This window comes from Otolemur garnettii, unplaced genomic scaffold (genome assembly GCF_000181295.1).
Source record: "Otolemur garnettii isolate 467f Iridium unplaced genomic scaffold, OtoGar3 scaffold00040, whole genome shotgun sequence".
NCBI classification, from domain to species: domain Eukaryota; kingdom Metazoa; phylum Chordata; class Mammalia; order Primates; family Galagidae; genus Otolemur; species Otolemur garnettii.
The window spans coordinates 7,418,107-7,439,496 of NW_003852435.1; the positions used below are offsets into that span (position 1 = coordinate 7,418,107).

Genomic DNA, 21,390 nt, shown 5'->3' on the forward strand with positions numbered 1-21,390 from the left:
CACACAAGAAATATAACTATTAACAGGGACTTTGATAATTTCTATCACACTATACCAAAGATTTGCTCTGTAACTAAGCATATAATCAAAGCATTGTACAGACCTGAAAGTCTTCTGTGGCTCTAGGCTAAATAAATCCACTTTCTTTACCCTCTCTCTTTAGGTTTTATTTCTCTAAAGCTTTCAGAATAAATTTCCATTTCTTCAGCAACCCAACAGAGAATATGCTATAATTGGTAAAGAGGTACTTTTTTAAATAGTGAAATAAGATATTCCTGACCCATCTCATAATTTCCTCCAGTCTTCAGTTCTTTTGCGCTTCAGTCATAGACAGAACCGAACAATACTTCTCTGGAGAAATATTTCGTTCTCCATTGACGTCCTCCCCAATCATTCCAAATTAGTATTTGTCAAATGTCCTTTTCAGAAATCTTTAATATGTTTAATACATTGCATTTATTTCCATAGCATCTCTTTACTGGCATACATCAAAAAAAAATTTATATTATAAATTATCTTGTTCATCTTGATATAGGCTTGTGCGGGTAGTTTAGGACTCTTTAACTCACTTTTCATACAGAGGAATAAACTGTATTTCAAATACAAAGCAACATCTTGAATACAGCCAAGTTGCTGGGATAATCCACAGTTTATCACTCGCTACCCCCATACTTTGTCCACTGAACTATGCTGTCAGAAATCTAAGCTTGATTTGTTTTTAAATGCATAATCTATTAACTGCTTCTATATGCCGTAACTAGTCAGTTGAGAAATAATTTATAAACTGGTTTATTGGCTGTATCTGGCAAATATGATGCACCTGTTATAAAATGTGATTACTTCAGAAAACTTACAATTGCAGAACCACATTTTCATAATAAATCAGTCTAAATGAATTAGACTATTCATATACTTTCTAAAAGCCCTTTAATCCCTATTAAGTTAACAGTTTGTGAATAATGAAAGTAATTAATATTAATTTTAGTTGACAAATCCAACACCAATAACCTGTTAGATACTCTAATCCATTTTCCAACAGCCTGTAAAAATTAACCAACAGATGCTTCCAATCTGGTAACAAATACGCAGGTCATTAACATTATTTTGATGATACCAAATGTTCAATATACGAATATTGTGATTAAATTTCAGAGAGATATATAAACAGCGTTCTTTTATAACCTTGTTAAGTCTTAACAGAAGCCAAACAGTAAAATATGGCCATCTTTTCTAAGATCAAAGTCAGCATTTGTTGTTCCCCTCCTTATTCTTATGCTTCAAGTAAGAACTTGACTAAGTTTTGGTAAGACTGTAAAAGCAACGTGAGTACAGGAAGCACGTCTGCCGTCTTTACTCCAGGATCCCCAATATCAAACACAAGGCCCAACATGCAATAAGCACTCAATAAATAATCGCTGATTTGAATAGCAGTAGCCAAGTGGAAAGAGAAAAAGTAGGTAAAAGTGAAAAAATGAGAAAAATAAAAGATAATTAGAAAAAGTTCTCTAACGTATATTTTCAGAAGAATTTGAAATATAGAATGCTAAGAATCTTAGCTAAAATGTATCTCAAAAACATACAACCGAGAGAAATAAAAAAACCCAAGTGAGATACTTAACAGAAAAATAAGGTATTACAAGTGATACAAGTGAATCAGAAATACGAAAATATTTATTTCACAGAAAAAGGCTTAGAAAGGATTCTAGTACTTCTTAAGATGTGGCAGTAGACACTCTCCCACAGAAGCATTGTTATAAATGGTCACAGGAAGGAGATTAGTTTAAAAAACAAGATATGTAAGAACTAACTAGTAAAGAAAAAGGAATATAATAAAGGCAACAGAAGTTAAGAGGAAATATCTACGCTATTATCAAAATGTCAGCATTATTAAAAAATAAAGCAAGAACAGCATGAAGTAGGCGGGGCTTGGGTGGGGCTCGGCGGTTTTGCAGGAAGTCAGAACTGTTTTGCGATCAGCAGACCAAGAGAAGAGACCTCAGCTGAAATGTGGTAAAGATGAAACAAGATTCCATGAAGACGACTCGGCTCAGGTACTGACACAACACATATGCTCAATAGATGTTCTTAGTTCCTATTCCAACTCTCAGGGTGTTCAACCTGTAAACTCCAGTAGTCTAAACCTTAAAAAGTCTTGGAAACCTAAAATACTGCCTACGGTAAGAAAAAAGCCATACTTAACAAAAAGTAAGGAATACATGAAGGAAAACGTCAAGGTCCTCTCTGATTGGATTCAGTTCTTTTGTTCCTCCTATTCCAAATGATTAGGAAGCACACCAACTTGGCATCTATCATATGAAAGGGCAACTTAGACTGGCATTCAAAATGGTACATTTAAATAGAACATCTACATTTGTAATCAGAAAAATAGCCCTGGTTCCTCCTCCACATAGTTACTGCAAAAAAGAAAACAAAAACCCACATTCTGTTTCTCTAAAAATCCACTTTTCTTCAATATTTACTGTCCTTCCCTGCCTAGCTCCAATACAAATGATAAAAATCAGCCAGCAGCTAATGACCTCCCTGTGCTGGCTAAGAGGTAGAAAGGCAAAAGGACTGTCCCTTTGGACTGAATAATGTCTAAGTGACCAGGTTTAATTCTGAATTCTGCAGAAATTACATAATTGACTCAGAGTACTTTGGAATCACGGAGACAGGCAAATGATAATGCCTCAGCAGCCAGGCCGTGAATAAAGCAACAACAGCATGAAGCAAGCTGTCCACTCTGCCATTGTTATCTAAGGTTTACGGACATCTTTCTTTCCTTCCTTTTTGATCTCTATGAAGTATACATATTAAATATGCATTATATATTTAATATATTGAATAGGAGGGATAAGTATTTACAAAAATAAACATATATTAAATAGAAGAGAGAAAAATATATAGATACCTATATTCCCATTCTAATGAAAACAGCAATGACTGGCCTTTTCCAACAAAATACTCAACTACTAGTAACGCCAAAAGGACACTTAGGAATCTTCAAATAATGCTTTCTAGGAATTATCCTCTAAAATGAGGACCAAAAAATTGTCACCTTCACAGCTCATCTCTGCTAAACATTGAGAAATGTTTGCATTGCTCAAAGTCATGACTCCGGGCTTCCCCATCTTTTATGTTCACCCTAGAAATGTCACCCACTGTGACGGAAAAGAGAAAGCAGCATTTGCGCTCAGACAGAAGATGTCCTAGTCCTCTGCCAGTCTCTGACTTTCACTTTCTAAAGTAACTTAAAGAGAATCCAGGGCAAAGGACCAACACATACAAAGGCAGAAACAGATAGAAATGTAGAATACGGAAAATGATCATCATTCTTACCTTGATCCTTACACTAGTATTAGATTGAGCAAATACATCAATTTTTTTTCAACCTCGAATCTCAAGGCTAAAGTTAGATGACTTAAGAATTTTTTAAAGGTCCAATTATTTCATTTAGGGCTAACACTACAGCTAAATTAAAGACATGCTAACAAGTTTCCCTTTTGAGCCTCATTAATTAAGAAAGTAATCAGAGTAAAGAGGGAAAAAAAAAGAGAGTAGCTGGGTGGCAGCATTACTTAAATAGCTTTTAGGTACCACCATTTGTACCTACTAGGAAAGCAAAAGGAAAACTAATCAATTCCAGAATATGAAATCTGAAATTCTGAAGTGTTTTACATGTAAATATGCATTTTAACTGCCATATATTTTCCTTGATTGCCAGAAGAGTGCACTAATCTTATTCAAAGAAAATTCAGATTCTCCATAATCAAAAGGTAAAATTAAAATCTGCTTACTTCACAAGTTTACCTATGGTGAACTAGGTGAGAGAATTTTATTCTCCAAGATCAAAATATACCATTTTTAATATTTTAGGCAGGATAAATGGGGTACTCAACAATATATGCTAAAGATTTTAGATTTACCAAATGATGGAAAACTACACTAATTTATAATTACCTTTTAAAGTGAGTTTTTAATTTATAATTATCTTTTCAAAAGTATCTCTAAAGAATACAAATAAACTTTTTAAAGTATCTGCCAACATTCTCTGGTGTTATGATCAAGTTAAATCAGATACATAAACTATCTAGCATAGTACCTAGCTAACAGCAGGCATTTTAAGAGTTCAATTCTTCCATTTCTACACCAAGGTCTCCCACATCCATCTAGTACAAGCTCACCCTGCCAGCTCTCCTTGTGTTCTATGAGCCCACAGATAGGTGGCATAGGTCTATAGTGAAAAGTTATTTTTAGAAAACTAAAACGTAATGATTGGTCTCAGTATCTTCTGCTATAGACCTAAATGCAAGCTTTACATAATACTTAAAAATTTACTTAAGATATGTGGGGATCAGCTTTGAAATATAAGCAGGAAGCCCATGAGATCGGATAAATTTGATTTTGAGATACACAGAAAACCTAAATAATTTTTTTAATCACACTATACAGGTAAAAGCTATCACAAAATAATTTGGAAAATGAATATCATTGCTTTTAAAGATCATATAACCAATCAAATATTTCTCCTTCAAGCTAACATTTAAGACACTATAAATTGGGTATTTCTATCCCATGTGACTCATATCAATTATGTGACAATCATCGTAATATTAAAAATTCTGACTAGAGGAAAATTTTGAACTAGAGTTCACATTTTATTTTTCTATTTCTCTAGCTAACGTGAAGTCTTATGCCAAAAATGTCCCTGAAAATATCCTCCTTTATAAAGGTCTAATTTATCCCAATGGACCATCTTCAAAGAAAAAGTATTATATAACAATCAAAGTTTTGTATTAGTAATTTACATTTTAAAAATTGTACATTTGATATACTGCATAGAATATTCACTTTTTAAGTACTTTGTTTTAGTAGATCACTTATTTACCCACTAGTAACTATATAAAAATACCATGTATAAATACTTAAAATAATGTTTTTAGAGGCTGGTACCTGAAAAGTGTCACTGTTAAAATTCTAAAATTAATAAAAAACCAAGATGTTTGACTTACCTCTTTGTTGGCAACAAAATGTATTCTCAAGTTTACAAAGCAAATCCATGCTTTCATACTTATTTTCATTCACTTTTATCCAGAAACAGTTTTCAGTCATTTCATGAGGTCTGATCTGCAATCAAAGAGAAGACTGATTCATAAACAGTTGGGCGCTTCACGTGTCCCAGCCCAATCACTACATGCAGATCCAGTATCCCACAGCTGTCAGCAGATGGTTATGAATTAACCACTGTAAGATTTTCCCCTAAACTGCATTCAGTGAAATACGAGTTCTAAAGGATGTTAACATCTTACTAGAAAGAAAAAGTTTGAAGCTAAATGAAATGAATTAGCTTCTTCTCAGCTGCATTTCTCAGAGTATTCAATAATGTTCACCTGGCACTACAACTCTTGAAGGCAGTATACTGTGTACATTACACAGCATTTCCCGACCATCTTTTCTGTAGCTTTCAGATTTCCTATAATCTGACTCAAGTAAGATTCTGAGAACTAGTTTCACTTTTCCCAACAGCTATCAAGAGAAAAAGTTACTGAGAACAATAGCCTTTTCATTTTTGAGAAACACTTTATAAATATAGGGTTCAATGCAATAATGTAAAATTACCAACTTAATTACAAATCAAATTCCATTGGAACAACATCAACTGTGATCAAAAGTATTTTAGTCATTATCAAAGGAATTGTCTACTTTTTAAAAAATGCCATTGTATTTATTGTCACTTTAAGGTTCCCGTCGGAAATGTGATATATATATCAAATATGTATGTGTATATATCATACACACACACATCCAAAATTAACCTTTAATCTAGGTAAAAGTATGTTTTTCTCCATTGATTTGTTTTACCTTTAACCAATTCAATCTTCTCATGCTAATTTCAGGTTTAAATTCTTTCTTTGGTTTTAATCCAAATGGCAGGGTTGGTGGAGGAGGAGAGTTTCGCCCCCCAAGAAATCCCAGGGGAGGTGGTGGAGGGATAGGACCTCCAGTGAACGGCATCGGCACTCCTGGAAGTGGAGGAGGGGGTGGAGGCGGCGGGGGAGGTGGCACCCCTCCACCACAGGGCAGAGGAGGAGGAGGAGGAAGTGTTGCATGGCCAGTTCCATCTTCTTTTGAAAGAGGCAAAGGAATATTCCTATCAGTTGGCAAGTCACCAAACTACAAGAAAAAATAGTAAGGAACATAAGAATGTGTTCACAAAGTATATAAAAGTGTACACAAAAACAGCATATTATTTTAAATCAAAAGTAATTGAAAATACATCGTTTCAGATGGTTTAACCAAAAAACAAAATTCTAACATTTTTTTCTCCAATTTACGAATTACAGCTTTTTTTTTTCCATAAAAATGTAACTACCACTTACAATCACCTTGGTGGAAATATCCAGGAAGGAAATGAGTGTATAGATCTATTCTAAAAGCTTTGAAAATCAGCAATCTATAGGTAAAAATTGATGCCATGGAAGTAGATAAGTTCTCTGATGGCGTGATAATTACATTCACAAACTCATCCTAGAAAAAGTGCTAGGCTCGGTGCCTGTGGCTCAACTGGCTAAGGCGCCAGCCACATACACCTGAGGTGGCGGGTTCGAGTCCAGCCCGGGCCCGCAGAACAACAATGATGGCTGCAACCCAAAAAAAAAAAAAATAGCCGGGTGTTGTTGTGGGTGCCTGTGGCCCCAGGTACTTGGGAGGCGGAGGCAGAGACTCGCCTGAGCCCAGGAGTTGGAGGTTGCTGTGAGCTGTGATGCCATGGTACTCTACCCAGGGGGACAGCTTGAGGCTTTGTCTCAAAAAAAAAAAAAAAAAGAAAAGAAAAAAAGTGCTACATATTGCTGAATATCACGATAGTACCCTCGAAGTACTCTCCAGGGGGAAATTATGCACTGACAGCAGTGCCTGATCCACCTTTTGAAGTAATTTTGGACCTCTTTTTCTGGAATGACTATCAGAGCTCTCACGGTACAAAGTCTGACAATTAAGTTCATGAACTTGCCACCATATGCTTACATTTGCAGCACCATACAAAAAACTTGGTAAGGTTTCATAACCTTGGTACATCAGTATTTCACAGATGTGTCCGTGTGGACATGTGGCAGTATCTTCACGAGTGACATTCATTATTGCTGTTGCATGTTTTTTGTGTGCCATATGATGACAGCTGTAACAATCATTCCAGAAAAGTTCTAAAATTGCTTTGAAGGGTGGACTAGGTGCTGGTGTCAGTGCATAGCATCCCAGGGGTATTTTGAAGGTGACTGTAGTAACATTCAGCAATGAGGTATGTAGCACCGTTTCTAGGATGAGTCTGCAAACTTAATTGTGAGGCCTTGCGTGCCAAATAATATGGAGCATAAATTTAGGTGATACACAAAAAAATAAGATCCAGAAAAATGGATTTAAACAGTATTGCCAATCATGCTTTTGCTTAAGTCCTATCAATGGTGTCCTAACACACATGAGGAAACATGAAATCTGAATTCTTAAGGGTCTGTCATGATCTAGTACCTGCCAACTGGTCCCTCAAGTGACATTCTTCTAATTTCACATATGTGCCAACCTCAGGCTGAGTTCAAGACCTTTGTAACATGCTACTCCCTCTCTCTCCCTGCAACATTCCTGATGCAGCCAGTTCCCAGTGGCCCGGCCAGTCTGAGTTAATGTGCTCTTCCATCAGGAAGCCTCATCTGCTCACTCAGGGGTTTACCCTTAGAGCACTCTGTACTTCTCAATAGCTCTTATCAAAAATGTGAAATAATTGTCTAATGAATCATTAACATTTATATCTTTGATAGATTAAAGTTCCCTGAGGGAAGTGACTATGTCATATTATTCCCTCTTTGTCCTGCTACTAAAGCCAGGACTGGTACATGATGAAATGTGTAGGATAAGAGAATGAATGACAGGAAGAGAAAAAGACAAGCACAGAATCATACACCACCAGAGTGCCCACCCCCAAAGGCTGCTTCTACACAGTCAAATGCCACAAAGAAGCCAGGACTGATCAGGAATGAAAAAGAACCAGCTGTGTCCCCTGGTCACTTTTCTCCTTAAATCTCTATGGCATGGTAAGAACTTGACACATGAAATAACATGAAGAAGATAGCTTGTGTTAATTTTTTGTCATGTGATTAGTTTCCAGAAATTACTAACTTCAATTCTAAGTTATATATAGACTACCTTTCAAATGGTGGAGTTTTAATCAATGTTAATAAATTATTTTATGACAAAATTATGAAAAACAGGCCATATATAAAAATCTAAAATCTGATATCATCATCACAAAGAAAAACAATGTTATAAAAGAACTTGAGGCCAAAAAATCAAAGAGCATGCCCTATCTAAAATATTAAATGTAAACCAGAACCAGTTCAGTGTTAACCCGAGCTGCTGTGATAAAGACGGTACTCCCCTTTGAATGTTAAGAATGTATGTATATTATCCATCACTCATATATACTTCATAGTTAACTATCAATGTCTTAAAACAAAGATATGCTTGAATTTCTCTTTGAGAATATAGCTTCTTTGCTAAAGTAAAGATGACCAACTTGAATGTATGATGCAGGAGGCCAGACATGATGACTGTTTTCCTCAGCACTGTATCCCCAGCACCTAACAGTACTTGGTTGTTAAAAGACTATAAGAACAAAAGAATGAAATCATAAAAAAAACAGAATATAATCTTCACGGTCAGCACACATATAGCTTTGAACATATTAACATAAATGAACAGATTTCATGGGAAATAAACTAAAATCCGGAGAACGAATTTGCCATTTATTCCTCAAAAATGAATATGGTGGCCAATATTAAGTATCAAATCCTAGCTAGGCTTTCTTCTGATAGCCATAAACATGGGTTGTCACCGTGGGCAAATTATAACAATAGGTGATTTTTTGATTTAATTTTAGTTTAAAAACACAAATTCCTTCCCACTTTATATCAAAGCACCACACGATAACTTATTAAAAGATGATAAATACATTTTTATAAGCTGATATTTTCTAAAGTAGGTTTACAAGTAATCCCTCAACTGGGAAAAAATTAAAAAGAAATCAAAGTTCTTAAATTTATAGTAGCCCAGATCAGGAAAAACTTATCATAAATATTTCAACCATAATCTGTAACTCAATTTGAATACATACACAATCAAACGTTTCATTTGATATGAGAGCCAAGGAGCCATATGGGAAAAATGAACAAATTCAACAAAATGTGCCACTTCTATTTGTAATACTCAAGAAAGGCCAATGAGAATAATTTTTTTGTGGACAGATTTTTTGTTTCCCCTAAAATTGAACCCTAACAGATAACTCTCTCTTATGGTATCCCCAGACAGCTTCTGCAACAGAACTACTCAGCAAGTAGGGCCAATAATATGGGACATAGTAAACATGAGACTACTGCAACATAACCATAAGTTAGGAATAAAGGACAGCAGCGAAACTATACCTACTGCTCATCACCCTGTATGTAAATCTCTATGAAGAAATTTAGCTATGAATATGCTACCTCTTCACTCACATCCACATAAAGCATGCAGACGATGTATTTCTTGCTATCTAAATGTTTTATGTGTAGAGGGTGTATGTGAGCTATCTGCTTCATAATCCAGATTTACTCTCTTTTTTGTCATGTTTTAAATCTGTTTACCTTTGGAAATTGAAAAATTATCAGAAAATGTTCTCATTCAGTTAGAGGTTATCTTTTACTGCAAGGTACCTACAGGCTGAAGGTTTTGAAAAATAAATAGCTCAAGCAATAATTTTCTATAGTAGGATAAAGATCAGTGATGAATGAAAAATCTAAAAGACTTTCTTACCCTTTATGCTTAATTACTTAGGAAACACGTGACATTAGGAACACAACCCAAACAAAAAATTAGGAAGCAGGTTAATTAGTAAAATCTCAGATATTCATACAAATAGAAAAAAGTGGCAAAGTAAATTTTTAAAAAACAAATAGAATGGAACAGAAATACATATAAACCATATTATGAAAACATACAAGTAAAATTAAAGTTTAATGTTCTGACTCTATGAAGATATAACAACTGTTTGCTCCCTTGGTGTGTTTTCGATACCCAAATTCACTCAGGATGGTATTTTACCTGAGATTTAAAAGCTTGTAACTCTGCTTGAAGCTCATTAATTTTTGCCTCTTTTTTCTGCAATTGAGCCTGAGTTTCTTGGTGGTCAGTAAACTCCTTTTCAAACTGAAAAGAAAAAAAACAGAGAAAAATGGAAAAGAAAAGCACTATTCATCATATAGAAACATAACTCTAATGATCTGTCAGTAGAACATAAATTTCTGAATTGGTTTCATGAAAGGAGTGGTAGATTTTTGTTAAGTCACCTACAGACTTTCTCTAGGGCCCTCCAGGTCCCACCAAAATCATTCATTCGCAAGGGAGCAGACAAAGCCAGCGATGAAGTCTGTGACCTTCTCTCAGCAGCAGAAACTGGCCCAGAGTTATCTGCAATCCTGGCATTTTTCTTAAAAGTCTCTAAATATCATTGCAACTTTGTGTAAAATAATAGAGAAAAGCATTGTACTAAATTCTTGTGCCCCACTGGAAAAAGTTGTACTTGAAAATTATCTGAAGTTAACATAATTTTAAAGGATTCCATTTTAAGATTTTTTATTAAAAAACAACCATTCTATTCAATTACTTTTTTCTTATAATGTAACATCTCCTAATATCTTTGGGAAAGTAATGACAAATTAGTCTTTCAAAGTCCCTAGTAAAATTCCTTCTGGAAGGAACGCAAGTAATAAAATTTGGTGAATCCAATGAGTTTTCTAATTTATACTCTCACTCCACATAAGTCCCCACCTAGAATTCAAATAGCTTCCCTTTGCCAATATCATCACTGAAAATCTTTCCTTATAGAAGTGAATATAAGCACCGTCGTACGATCAACAGCAAATATTTGACTCTCCTGAAAAAATTAAAAAAAAAAAAATCAATCTTTAAAAAAGGTAATTATTGGCTCAGCCTATAGCTCAGCAGCTAGGGCACCAGCCACATACACCAGGGCCGGTAGGCTTGAACCCAGGCCAGGCCTGCCAAACAATAACAACAAAAATAGCCAGACATTGTGGCAGACACCTGTAGTCCCAGCTACTTGGGAGGCTGAGGCAAGAGAATCAGTTAAGCCCAAGAGTTTGAGGTTGCTCTAAGCTGTGACGTCACAGCAATTTACTAAGGATGACATAGTGAGACTCTGTCTCAAGAAAAAAAAATTATAATTATTTCACAAAGGTTACCCTCCATATTTTAAATACAATCAAACCTAAATTGGGAACATAACAACATAGAACTCAAAACTTTATAAAGGGCTTTTATTTTTAGTTTACAAAATGATTCTTATTTTATTCTTAACACAAAGAGGTGCTTCTTCGTATAGCTAGTAAAAGAAGTGAGATTAAAAACTAGATTTTCTGCCATCAAAGTCTGAGTTACTCAGAGAAAACCACACCACTTCCCCACAATGAATGTTTAGACAATGCTTTATGGCTTTATTTCATAAACTATTTCTAGAGCAATTTACGTTCAGAGCTAAACTGAACAAAAGGTAGAAGTTTTCCATAAGACAAGTATAGTCCCCCACATGCTTTGCAACCAACTGAATTTAAAGCACAAAAAGAAGTATTTTTAAATATCATAAAAACTCTGTAAAATAAGAAACATTAATTCATATTTTATAGGTGAGGAAAATAAATTTTCCTGAGGCTCTCACTGTCAACCCTGTAGTCCCTTTTTAAAAATAACAAAAACTAATGGGTCAAAACTGTCCTTCACCTCACCTAAACCATGTCACATCACCATTCCCACCTCTACTATAACTCTTTCCAACCCCTTGTACTGTTAAATAATTTAACTATCAAATCTGACTGAATAACTAAAGTATAGAAATGAGCCGTGCATAAGTCCCTGGGGTCCCACTAACTCCCTGCCGCACTGTGCTTCCCCAAGGCCTTGTCAATCAATTGCTTTCACACATCTGTTACATAGTTAACTCCTGTGCACCTCTGTTCCTAATCTCACTCCTCATAATCCCTCTAACCATAATCTAATTTTTGCTTCAAAGTCAATTTCCTCAAAGAGCATTCTTAGTCCACTCTCATTTTTCGGATCTACTAAAGTCCATTCCCATCATTATCCATCATGACTCTGCTAGCATTCTTTCTTTCTAACAATCATGGCTTACCAAATCCTCTGGACTTCTGAGTACATCAGCCTCAGTTCAGGTGATGTCTCTATAGTTGTATTATTCAATATCACAGACACAGGCCACAAATCGTTATTTAAATGTAAATTTGAATGAATAAAAATAAAGTTAAAACTTCAGTTCCTTGGTCACACCAGCCATAAACATATATGGTTGATGCTTACCCTGTTGAACAATACAGATTCATCAACCAGTATTATAAAGGCCTGCTCTATAGCATAAAAACTTATAAATATGTCTCCACGGTCAATCTCCCCTCCTAATTGTTCCATTACAACACACTCTACTACTTCCCTTGCTACTTCTTGATGGCTCCTACCAATTTTTGTTATGGGTTTCTAGGTCTTCAAAATCCAAAAGCCAACCATTTAATGTTGACATTCTACAGGGCTCTTTCTTCTTTCCACATTTCTTGTATCTTCCACACCCATGTTTCAATCACTAGCCATACACTGATGGCTTCTAAATTCCTATCACTAGCTCAGCTTCTCCCCTCAACTCCAGACAACAGATCATTCCCTAAAAAGATTTGACTGTTTAATGAATATTTTTCAAGTAAAAAAACAATATGCTCAAAATTAAGCTTAAATCAGCTACAGTCCCAGCTACTTGGGAGGCTGAGGCAAGAGAATCACTTAAGCCCCAGAGTGTGAGGTTGCTGTGAGCTGTGATGCTACCACACTCTACTGTGGACAACATGGTCAGACTCGATCTTAAAAAAAAAAATTAAGCTTAAATCCTTCCCCTGTCTTGTTTCTACAATGCTATTATTCTTTATAAAGGACAGCTCAAACAACATGATTCCTTTGCTCTTAAAATTCCAGTGCTTCATTACAATCATTAACTTAATATCCAAGAACCCTTGGGATCTGTTCCCAACCTAACTACTTCCCATTACATAATAAATATTTAACAGCCTGCCTAAGACGTATCCTTCAGAGTGGCAGGTTCTGGAGACAGACACGAACAGAATATAGTCAGCATTTTTAGAAAGCATGGTTGTCTGGTGAAGAAGAAAAAGCAAACTAAGGAGCCTAAATGCAAGAAAATTATCAGCAATAAAGAGAAAAAGACTGAAAGCCAAGGAATGATTCCTGGATGAATGATGCTTGATCTCAGGGTTGAAGAGCTTCCAAGCACGTCAATCAAGCAGAGAAAGAGCACAGGGTACAGCTGAAAGACAAACAATACTTTGTAAGGGACGCAAGAATAGGTAAGAGAAAAAATTGCAGAGGATGAAGCCAGAGGAACATACAGAAATAAAATCATTAAAAGGAATTTTGCAGTAAGCCAAGAAGTTATTCCTTTTTTCCTAAAGATCATGGCGAGCTATTAGAATATGTATAATAAGAAAATAACAATGAAATTTGTACTTTGAAAAACTCAAACAGCAGCAATGTGGAAGATCAACTGCAAGAGAAATAGCAAAGGCATGGAATTAATTTGGAGGCTACTGCAATTATCCACCCAAGAACTGAGGAGGGAAGAGAGAGTAATGGGAGAGAAATAAAATGAGACTACAAATTCAAAAAAGTGGCCATCTGCCAAAATGATGAAAATGAGCAAGCAGCATATATCTAAGATGAATACAGTATTTTGTGGTTTTGGAAAACAAGTGGGGAAAAAAGTATTATACCTTGCAGGTTATAAAATGCAGAGAGAAAAGGAATTTTTAGGGAGAAGAAAGATGAACTTGGTTTTAGATACGTTAAGCTTGCGATATGTATAGGATATCCAAAATAGATTTATATATGCTACCTCCTTGGGGAATCTCACGTTGCTGCCTCATAACGATCCTTCAATGCTCACATTATATATCACTTCCTGGGATAAGTCTTCCCTGGCTACTCAAATCTAGATGAGGAATACTTCCTCCAGGCTTACAACCATACCCTGTGTTTCTACCTTAGCAAAATATTAAATGTAGTATCACACCCCTCATTAACACACACCAACTTGGAAGCTTACAACAGTGAGGACCTTTTCAATTTTATTTATTACCTTTCCAGCGCTTTACATTTATAATTAAAGCCAATTAATACGTGTTGAATGAATCGATAAGCCAACTCCTGTCAAATCTTCCTTTATGTGCTGCATGACTATGTCAATATCATGGAATAAATTTTCCCATCCTCACAGCATCAAAAATCTTTGAGGTCAGTTTCTCTTTTCCTATTTTTATGGCTAAAACAAAGTTCCCTGCTACACAGCAAGAAATAAAAAATTAAATTCTAGTGAAAGCAAGAACAAAGATAATTTTTCCCAATATCAGTATGTGCATTAAGAGATAGCTATCCTATCTGATACATCCTAGACTAAAATTCAGAAAGAAAAAGAGTTACTTAAGATACCAAAGATAAAAACTACCAAAACAACCAGTATCATAATTAGTGCACCATAAAAAAAATTATAAAATTAAATTTGCCATATACTGAAGAGTATCTGTATTACTTACAAAAAGATAAATTTCAACATCCTCCACTATAAAAGCATCAGAGGAAATATAAACTTTGCTTTAGCATTTTTGTAATATCTATAGTCAAATCACTGTAGCCTTCGGGATAAAATGAATCTCCATTAAAAGCATACCGTATAAAAACTGATATGATAGCCTTCTTCTCTGAAAAGAGTTACTAGAGCAATATTATACTCACAAAATTACATGCAAAAATGTCAAAAAACACAGTTAAGGTTGAGGCGCTGCTTAATTTCAATCCCTAGGGTAAATGTATTAGTGCATCTGTACAAGAAGGTTGATAATTCAATATTCTCTATATACTTTCTGACATTTCTGGTCTTCATTTTTCAAATTTATGCACCAAAATAAAGAATGTGTCTAGCAACCATGTTAGCGTTCTGCCTGAAGCAAAGTATTTACATGTGTCCTTATAAAGCTATCAGAACAAAGTTTTTGCTGATATATACAAAATAATATGGCAACAGAAATCTTTTATGGAACAAACAAGATTTTCTGAATACACCTAAGAGGTATAATTTCTGACTAAAAGGAGACAACTAACCTTGAATAAGGTCTTTCTTCTATTTACATTTAAAGCTTATAATTTAAAAAAATCTTGAGAAGTTGGCATGCTTAACTCCATGTATGCTATATACATAAAAAAAACCTCTATGGTTAATCCTATAAGGGTACAAGTGAATCTTTCTAAAAGAGTGTGAACGTTTTAACTCAATAACTAAGAAAACGACATGAAGGTTATGTTAAGCAGTTTGATGAGAGTATTTCAAAATGTATATGAAAACAGCACATTGTACCCCATGATTGCATTAATGTACATAGTTATGCTATAAGAAATAAAAAAAAAAATGACAAAAAAGTTTACACTATCTGGAATGCATCCAAATCCAGTGCTTAAAAGATGAACTACGATTTTCCTGTAAGGAGACTTAGAATACAAAGTTGGCTGGGTGAGAGGTCACCCTACAACATGAACATCTGTTAACTAACACTTATGGCACAACTGAAGTGATCTATTAGTTTGTTTCTCCCACTAAACTAAACCACTTTAGGGTACTGACAATACAGCTTTAAACCATAGCCTATAGCCAAAGGTCTGGGATATATTAATAATAACCTCTCAATTAGTGTTTAGTATTGAGTTCAATAATTTAGGACTTTTTAGGATATTTGTAATGTTTTCCTTAAGTTACTCCTAACTTATGTTTTAATCATCAAAGTCATGTTTTATCTTCAAAGTTTATACTACTATGCAATTCTCTCAAAATATATTTAATAGCTGCTGCATCAAAAATGTGTACTCCTTGGCATGGTGCCTAACTAATAGTGAATATTTATTTACCAAATGTTCATTGGGGGTTCATTCTGGTGGCAGTAGTAGTAATAATAATCTGTCCTCCAATGTGAAAAATCAGCCACACAAATTCAAGTCAGAGTGTCTACTTGAAATGTAAAGAATCCAACAAAAAATAAACAACAAGTCAAATAGGAACATGTTAAGCCAGAGGTAAAAGAATAAAACATTACCTGAAAGAAAAATAGAAAATGGCTGGAAGGTTAAAAATAGTACTAGGTTAAAATAAATAAAACTGGTAATATCCACTAGTTTTAACCTATAAAAACAGCAATCTTATACAGTTCAACTTAATATAAGTTGATTTGCTTTTTTGTTTAATCAAAACAAAAAGCAAGTTAACTTTTGTCTTAAAATTTTAAAATAGAAATTCAGCTTAAGAGTCATTCTTGAGAATTACTCCAATCGTAAAATTGTGATCCATTTTGCTGAAACACCTATTCGTTTACTCTTTTGACAAGTATTCTTTTTTTCTTTTACTTCTTATACAAGGCCAGGAATTGTTTTTGGTACAGGGACAGTGAATAAAACAAGAATTCCTCATGAAGTTTCCTCTAAAGGGAGAAAGTAGACAACATATTCATAGGTACACATATAAATACATAAACTATGATGACAAATATAACGGAAGAAAAACAAATAGAGAGGAAGAATAGGGTGGATCAAGGTTGGGAATGAGGAATTAGAATACAATGGAAATACAATAAATCTTTAAAATAAAATGGAAAGTCCTCTGCAAAGGATGGCACCATGCACATACCTGAAGGAGGAAAGAAGAAAGAAGAACAAGCCAAGTCCCCGATGCAGAAACAGGCCTACAGTGGGTCTCAACAGTCCTGCACAAGTTAGTCAGAGTTACTTACTTTCTTGCAAAGTTCTGATGCTTTCTCTTCAAACTCTTCTAGTTTCACTTGATCTATGCAAACATCTAAAATTGTAATGATAGAAAACTTTTAATTGTAGTACTTCTTAAATTTACTATGACTTTGAAAGTTTAAAAGGAGGGGGGAAAAAGAATTAGAAATAGTAATTATTAATAAAATAGACAAAATTGACAAGAATATTAAAAATGATGGGATGGAAAAAGTATAATACCAAAAAACAAAGGAAAAGACAAACTCAATAATAATCCTTTAGGATTTATTTACGATTTATTTAGAAGAGGAGCGAGTTTAATTGTAGTATATAAAATTCAAAGGTTTCTATCATCAATCCATAAATATTTTGAAGAATAAATGATATCTAACACAAGCTAGTCAATAATAATAAACAGAAAATAAGAAAAATAAAAAATAAAAATCACTAAGACATAAATGGATGTTTGCTTTTCCCTAATTACATGAAAATAAAGAATTTTTAATGAGCAAAAGATTAAATGATCCATAATGCCAAGTGTTGGATGGAGTTGGCCTGCAGAAACGAACTCTCTCAAACAACAGTGAAAGTTGGGAACTTTAGTAATGAAAATTAAGAAATATAAACTAGAATTTTAAATATGCATTTCTTTCACCCAGCAATTCTATTTCTAGGACTTTGCCTTTAGGGAAGAATGTTCATTAAAATATTTTTATGTCAGCCAAAAAAACCCACCTGGGAATAAGTTAAATGCCCATCAATAATGGATTGATTAAATAAGTTATGCTGTATTTCCACATGACAAGATACAAGGCAGGAGAAGTGATAATGTCGGTTTCCCATTATATATTTTATCCCTTCTTTTTTGTAAGTGAAATACATGAATATGATTTTAGAAAAACATATTATAGAACAGTTTATAATAAATGTAACAGTCAATCAAATCACTGCATCCAAATCTGTCCCACTTCCTAAATGCAACTTTTTGCAGCTCTTGCTGTATTTTTCTAGTGGTTAGCTTCTTAATTCTAAAAAAAATTTACGACATTATAGATTACTTCCTATTACAAAAGACAAAGACAGTGCTCGCTCTCTGATTTCAACTTTTGATACTCTTATGTACCAATGCTAAATTGGCTGGCCACATACTACTAACCACTTAACCCTCTAATTACTACTACATAGGCAATACCTCTAAATTCCCACTATAATACATCAAATTATCTGTGCTCTATGCTTTTCAACACCTTTCTCTCCTATTGTTCAACTTTATGTCTTCCCTTACCTATCTGTGTAACTTCAACAAACTTCTCTTTTGCACTAAACGCCTTTAGTATTTTGTCTGTAAGTTTATTCTAAACATTTTAAAAAATCAATAATAAATAAATCAATCTAAAAATATGCATCACTTATACAGGAAAGCAGTGTTCAAATATTTTATTTCCTTCTCAAGAATTCAATGATACACCTCTTAGTCATTCAAGAAAAATGGTCCTAATATCCTGATGGAATTGTGCCACATTTTAATTTGCTACATATTTAGAGCAAGCTTTTCCTGTTTTCTGTACCTCCTCCCCCTACATCCTAAGGAACTTCCAAATATGTCTCTTCTAAAAACAAGGCTTTTCATCATCAGTCTTCACTCATTCTCTGTATTCCATTCTTCTTCCTAGAGTCAGCTAACATACAAAGAAGAAACAGCCTCATGGGAAAAAGGAGGTGTTTTTTAACAGCCTTTTAGAATATTCTTCTTTGGTGTTGCATCAACATTTAACAAATGGTATCTTCTTAAACAGTAGTTCAATGTGGAATCATATATCATATTACTGAATTTATTATACTCTGTTACTTTAAAATCTATTGATCAATGTTCCATTTTTAATGAATCTATTGCCTATGCCGAATTTGTAACATCAAACACATTTGGAAGAGAGTGGTTTGCTAAGTCATGCAAATGTTGACACGTCTCTTCATATACTATCAAAACAATAATATAGGTCAATCTCACCACTGACCTCATCGGAAAATTCTTTTAGTATTAAGAAGTCATCAGGATGACAGCAGTAGATAAGGTTTCTACATTTCAGATTTTCACATAAAAGTTTGAATTTCCTCAGTAACAAATCCTATCAATTTTCTTGGAAGTTACAGGCTCACTATATTTCATTTCAAGTGTGTACAGTCTGTATGATAGCCTCTCAAATTTAAAAAAAGCAACCAGTTCAATTACACAAGTATTTTCCTATCATGCTTTGGTATGCAGTAAAAGTGCGGTATATACATACCTGTTTGTTTTAAAAAAAATTAAAGCATTGGTGTACTCAAGCTCAATATTTAATAAAAGGAATACTTTTAGCACTTTATTAAGGACATTACTAAGCAAAAAAAGGCCATTTTTGTTGTTTTATTTCCCTGAAAGTATATAATAATTACTACTACAATTTAGTGCCTTGATTTATCACCAAGTCCAGCAGATTTATCCACTATTGTTTTGTACCCTCAGTACAAATATCAACCCAATAAAAAAGAAATGTGAAAATAGCCCTCAGGAGTCCACAGGCCACACTACGAGAACCAATCCCTTAGAGTTAACCCACCGAGTAAGAGGCAATCATAAAATTCCATTTAAAAACCAGAGAAATACTCACCTACAAACTGGGTTAAATCTAAATCTAGTCTCTTTCGGTATGTGAAGTCTGGATCTATTCCATCTTTATGCAATACAATCTGGGATATACATTCATCAATTAATTTAAAGTATTGTTGCCTAAAACCAAACCAAAACAAAAAACAAGTCAACGTACAATCAGTGTCTTAGTGTGACTTTCTATCAAAACAAAATGCTTTTTTTAGGAAGTTTGATTTCAAGTTCAACAATATATAATTTCAACAGTTGACATGACACATTTAACATGAGAGTGGGAGTAAATACAATTATCATTACTTTTCTTCTAATGATTGCAAATTTTTTTTATAATCTTTTAGGAAAATAGCATTTGTTAAAGATAATTTTCTTACAAAAGTCAGAATTTTTAATTAGTTGGCAGTTAGGAGATTCAGATGAAATGATGTGTACTTAAAAACAGTCCTCAGAGATCATCACCTTTCTACTGTACCACTCTGAAATAGCTGCCATTAATTTATTTTATTAAACAAAAAAACAAAAAGCTTTTCTAAACAGTTCATTGGAGGTTCTTAAAACTGTATAGAACCCAGATTTTGAAATTCTTGTGGAATCAAATTAAAAACTGGTAAATTATATACAATAACAAATTAATATTCTTACTCAAATGGAAAAATTTAGATAACAATATTTGTCCAAAAATAAAGTTCAACTAAAAGTCCCCTAGTAGAGTTCATGTTGTTAGGGTAGTTCATTTTAAGCTCAGTCTATCTACATTAACATCCCTAAAGAGCTAAAGAATCAACAAATAATGGCTGGGTTCAATGACTCATACCTGTAATCCTAGCACTACAGAAGGCCAAGGTGAATCACTTGAGCTCAAGAGTTTGAGACCAGCTTGAGCAAGAGTGAGACCCCATCTCTACTAAACACAGAAAAACTAGCTGGGAATTGTGGCAGGTGATTATAGTCCCAGCTACTCAGGAGGTTGGGGCAAGAGGATCATTAAGCCCAATAGTTGTAGGTTGCTATGAGCTAAAATAACACCACTGCACTCTACCCAGGGCGACAGAATAAGCACTCTGTCTTAAATAAACAAACAAATGTGACATAGACAAAAGATTGCATAGCCAAAGCAAAGTGACAGAGTGGGTAATAGTCCAATGAGGTTACAATCCGCCATCTCCTAATTATTAGGGAAATGCAAAACCACCCTGAGATATCATCTGACCCCAGTGAGAACGGCCCACATCACCCACATCACAAAGTTTCAAAACTGCAGATGCTGGCGTGGATATGGAGAGACAAGAAACACTTTTACACTGCTGGTGGGACTGCAAACTAATACAACCTTTTTTTGTAAGGAAGTATGGAGAACCATCAAAGAACTCAAACTACACCCCCATTTGATCCTGTAATCTCATTACTGGGCATCTACCCAGAAGGAAAACAAATCCTTTTATCATAAGGACACTTGTACTAGACTGTTTATTACAGCTCAATTTACAATTGCCAAAATGTGGAAAAAGCCTAAATGCCCACCAACGCCAGAATGGATTAATAAGCTGTGGTATATGTATACCATGGAATACTATTCAGCCATTTAAAAAGATGGAGATTTTACATGTTTTGTATTAGCCTGGATGGAAGTGGAACACATTTTTAATAAAGAATCCCATATAGTCAATTCTGATATGAGGACAATTAATGACCTAGTACACGATGGGGGGTGGGGGAGGGAAGGGGAGAGCAGAGAGAGAAGGAGGGAGAGAGTGGGGGAAAGGCAAAGCAGAGAGAGAGAGGAGGGAGGGGTGGGGGAAAGGGAGAGC

At 34.5% G+C, this 21,390-nt stretch overlaps 1 protein-coding gene across 5 annotated transcripts in view; it reads right to left on the minus strand.

Annotated features, from left to right (window-relative positions):
• Nucleotides 1-21,390, minus strand: part of DIAPH3 (diaphanous related formin 3) — a 481,355-nt gene that overhangs the window by 297,369 nt on the left and 162,596 nt on the right. For all 5 annotated transcript variants that reach the window (XM_003790158.2, XM_003790157.2, XM_003790156.2 and 2 more), the window contains 5 exons: nt 19,587-19,705; nt 16,947-17,011; nt 10,129-10,233; nt 5,863-6,174; nt 5,013-5,127 (listed from right to left, as the gene is read on the minus strand). In XM_003790158.2, the coding sequence (XP_003790206.2) occupies nt 5,013-5,127; nt 5,863-6,174; nt 10,129-10,233; nt 16,947-17,011; nt 19,587-19,705 (716 nt within the window). The remainder of the gene's footprint in view (nt 1-5,012; nt 5,128-5,862; nt 6,175-10,128; nt 10,234-16,946; nt 17,012-19,586; nt 19,706-21,390) is intronic.